Source organism: Crocuta crocuta, unplaced genomic scaffold, assembly GCF_008692635.1.
Source record: "Crocuta crocuta isolate KB4526 unplaced genomic scaffold, BGI_CrCroc_1.0 scaffold925, whole genome shotgun sequence".
NCBI classification, from domain to species: domain Eukaryota; kingdom Metazoa; phylum Chordata; class Mammalia; order Carnivora; family Hyaenidae; genus Crocuta; species Crocuta crocuta.
The window spans coordinates 14,190-17,642 of record NW_027531279.1 but is presented as its reverse complement, the minus strand read 5'-3'; the positions used below and the strand labels follow the sequence as shown (position 1 = coordinate 17,642).

Sequence of the window (3,453 nt, the reverse complement as noted above, 5' to 3'; positions counted from 1 at the left end):
GTGAGCTAGATGTCAGCGCAAGTAACACGCAAAATACAGTGTTTAAGCAGGAAGCACGATGTTGGAAGAAGTGGGAAGTATAACAATTTCACACTTTGTATTCAAAGCAACAGCTCATTGATGACAGAAATTAACCCGTGAGTCACAAACATTAAAGAAGTTTACTTACAATACAGGCTGTGAGACGCTGGTGGACTTGAAGTTCTTGCCGTGTTCTTTCTTAGCCAGGCAATCTCAAATACGCCGCTGTCTCGTCTACGGAATGGGATACATTACACCCACTTTATGCTTGCAAGGAAGGAATCAATATGTACAATGTTTGACATTCAATAGAGGTTATTTGATATGATTTAATGGATCAAAGATTACTGTTAAGACTTTCAAATCATTGGTCTTCACAAAAGCAAACGACCGCTAATTCCCCAGTGCCGGAAGGATTTCTACTATGTACAGGAGTCCAGCACTGTTACCTGGATGACTGCTCTCGAAGAATAGCTTATGCTCTTTGCTTACTGGCATGTGAGAGAAATTCTTGAGTTCCGCAACCTCTTCAAAATTTCCTTTACGGCCCTTTACCTTTTGGAGCTTAAAAAGACACTATATGTACATATGGAATGCGACATACATGCCATGGATGGTGTGATGGGTTTTGGGCTCTCTTAGACTTGGGTTTGAATCAAGTCTCCATTACTGACTCACATCAGCCTGAACAGGTAAAATGTCTTCAGATTCCAACTAGCCAATCTGTCAAGTGTGGTTGTGATAAGGACCTTGACGTGTTATTATAAGGAACAAACGGTCGTAAGAATTACACTGTACGTAAAACTCACTGATGGTGTTTATTTACAAAGCAACCACCAGGCCCAACCCCTGGCCCTCGGTGGATGATGGCTCCGGACTACGCATTATTATTCCCCTGCACAGAGACTTTCCCAAGGACACACAACCTCCAAGTGGTGGGTGGGGCTTGGACCGGAGCTGTCACTCTGTCCCCAACAATGCAGTCAATCCTCACAGACTTGAGGTGTCATTGAGAGTCTCCAAAGTGTCCCTTCTTGGTGGCTCCGTACTGAGAAGACCTCTCCCCTCAGCCACCACGTGTCAGCTTACAGTCTCGCTGCCCAGAGAGCGGGGCCCCCGGCTGAGCCCCCCGGCTGGACCGCTCACCAGACAAGAGGGTCTGGAAGGCTGGCAGCATGTGGGGGGTCAGAACCGGCGGGTCCCTGCAGACGGAGGGCACCTGGCAGCCTGGAACCCGTGGGAAAGGCGGGCGGGATGTGGCCTCTGCGTGAGGTTTCCGGGCTGCCCTCAGCTCTTCTGGAGAGTGTCCCCGCCCAGCCCTGTCCCGGCTCCAGCAGGCGCTGGGGCTGCTTTCTGGGAAGCTGCGGGCCGGCCCCCAGCAGCACCGGCCTGGGAGCGTGACCTGGGCCGGGTCTGGCGTCCTCTCCCCTCCACTGTCAGCCCCTGTTTTAGTCCAGCGTGTTCCGTAGTGATTTGCATAAAGTCACCTTCCCTCTGTGTCCCGGCCCAGAACTGCTGGGTGGCTCAACTGTTGAGCGTCTGTCTCCGGGCTCAGGATGTGAGCGCACAGTTTGTGAGTTCAAGCCCACACCAGGCTCCCTGCTGTCCGCACAGAGCCCAGTTCACAGGTTTAGTCCCACCTTCTTCCCGCCCTTCCCTGCCCACACTCTCTTTCTTAAAAGGAAAGTGAATACACGTTTAGAACATTGTATATTTGCATTTTCCCCTTGCACCGGCATCTTGGTTGGTGACACTATCAACATGAATTTTAAAATATAAATATGCATAAATTGTAATCACCACTAATAACACTCGGCCCAGAGGACGCAAATGAAGATGTTTTCATTCTCTCTCTCCCTACACACCTCACCCCTTCCCCTGCTCCTGTGGGGCCCGTGTCCCCTGCACGTGGTCCCTGAGCAGAGGAGGCTCAGCCGGAGGCCCTGCCCTTCCCCCTCCCCAGCTTCTGCCATGACGCTTGGTACTCGTCCTCTTGGTGATAACAGCCATTGTAGCAGATACGAGGCCAGTATCTCATTTAAGCCAGTCGGTGCGCTGCTCGCCCTAGTCCTGTGCAGTCAAGGATGGCGGTTCCTGCTGCGCTTCTCCAGTGTTTCCCAGCACCTGGCCCTCGGCCCGCTCCCCCTTGTGGGCGGACCTGTCCCTGCCCTCTGGCCCCTCCCTCCCTCCTGCCTCTGTGTCACCAGTACCTGCGGGTGCCTCAGGGCAGCAGAGCTCAGACCCTAACCTGCCCTCTGCCAGCCACGCAGCCAGTCTCCTTCGAGCAGGCGCAGCGGGGAGGTCACCCTGGGCTTCTCTCCACCAGGTGGGCAGCAGAGCCATGCTGGGTCCCCTCGCCGTCCTGTGCGGCCTCCTGCTTCCCGGTGAGTCCCGACTCCGTCCCTGTGCGGGTGAGCAGGGTGTCCCCAGGCTCCAGCCTGCCCTGTCTCACCGCTGTCCCCCTCGCAGGCGGCGTGGCAGCGCTCAGCATGGAGCAGCCGTCTGTGGTCGTGGGGCGCCGGGGCGGCTCGGCCACCGTGTCCTGCACAGCCAGCACCTCGGTCAGCTACATCCACTGGTACCTCCACCAGGAGGGGGCTGCCCCCAGGAGGATCCTCAGACTGGAAATGTCCAGGTCCATAGTGCAGAGATACGGAGGCTTCAGAGCGGACAAAATCACAGCCAGGAAAGGCAAGGATAGCAAAAGTTGTAGCCTGTTGCTGCTGAAGCTGGAGAAGAGTGACGAAGGCGTGTATTACTGCGCTGCCTGGGAGAGCACAGCACAGCCTTACACGTAGCCCAGGTGCCTGAGCAAAAAGTCTCCTCTCCCAGGAGGCTCCAACCTGGACCTGCCATGGGTGCTCCTGACCCGAGTCTCTGCGCTGCTGCCCCGCCCACTGCTGGTGACTGTGCAGTGAGAGAGACTCGGTGACCAGACGCCCAGGCGACAGTGTGGCTGACTTCTCAGTTCCCTCAGCCCCTGGCAGGCCTGGTGCCCCCTCTGCTGTGGGGGAAGTGAGCTCAGGGCAGGACATTGTGTCAGCCCTGGATGAGCCCCTGGCCCTTTGCCTTCTACTTCTCCTTGACAGTGACTCCATGTGGGATTTGGGACCAGGTTTTCTGACTCTGTTTTCTCATCTGTTAAATGGGGAGGTTTAACAGCTACAATTGTGTGACTGATTTTTGCTTTAAAGAAAAATTATACCAAAATTGTATTACTATGTTCACTAACTTCTTATAAAGTTAGTCAGCTTATTGACAAAAAAAGAAAGAGAAAAGAAACGAAATGAAAGAAAAGAAAGGAAAAAAGGAAGAAAAGAAAGAAAAGAGTACAAAAGAGAAGAGAACAGAAAAAAAAGAGAAGACAAGAGAAGAAAAGAAAAGAAAAGAAAAGAAAAGAAAAGAAAAGAAAAGAAAAGAAAAGAAAAGAAA

At 53.1% G+C, this 3,453-nt stretch overlaps 1 protein-coding gene across 1 annotated transcript in view; it reads left to right on the top strand.

Annotated features, from left to right (window-relative positions):
• Positions 1 to 2,242: 2,242 nt before the first annotated feature.
• The window catches only part of LOC144237558 (immunoglobulin lambda-1 light chain-like), a gene marked incomplete at its 3' end in the record, with an annotated part of 14,773 nt that continues 13,562 nt past the window's right edge, over positions 2,243 to 3,453 (top strand). The window contains exons 1-2 of the mRNA XM_077771217.1: positions 2,243 to 2,405; positions 2,491 to 2,795. Of these exons, the coding sequence (XP_077627343.1) occupies positions 2,363 to 2,405; positions 2,491 to 2,795 (348 nt within the window). The remainder of the gene's footprint in view (positions 2,406 to 2,490; positions 2,796 to 3,453) is intronic.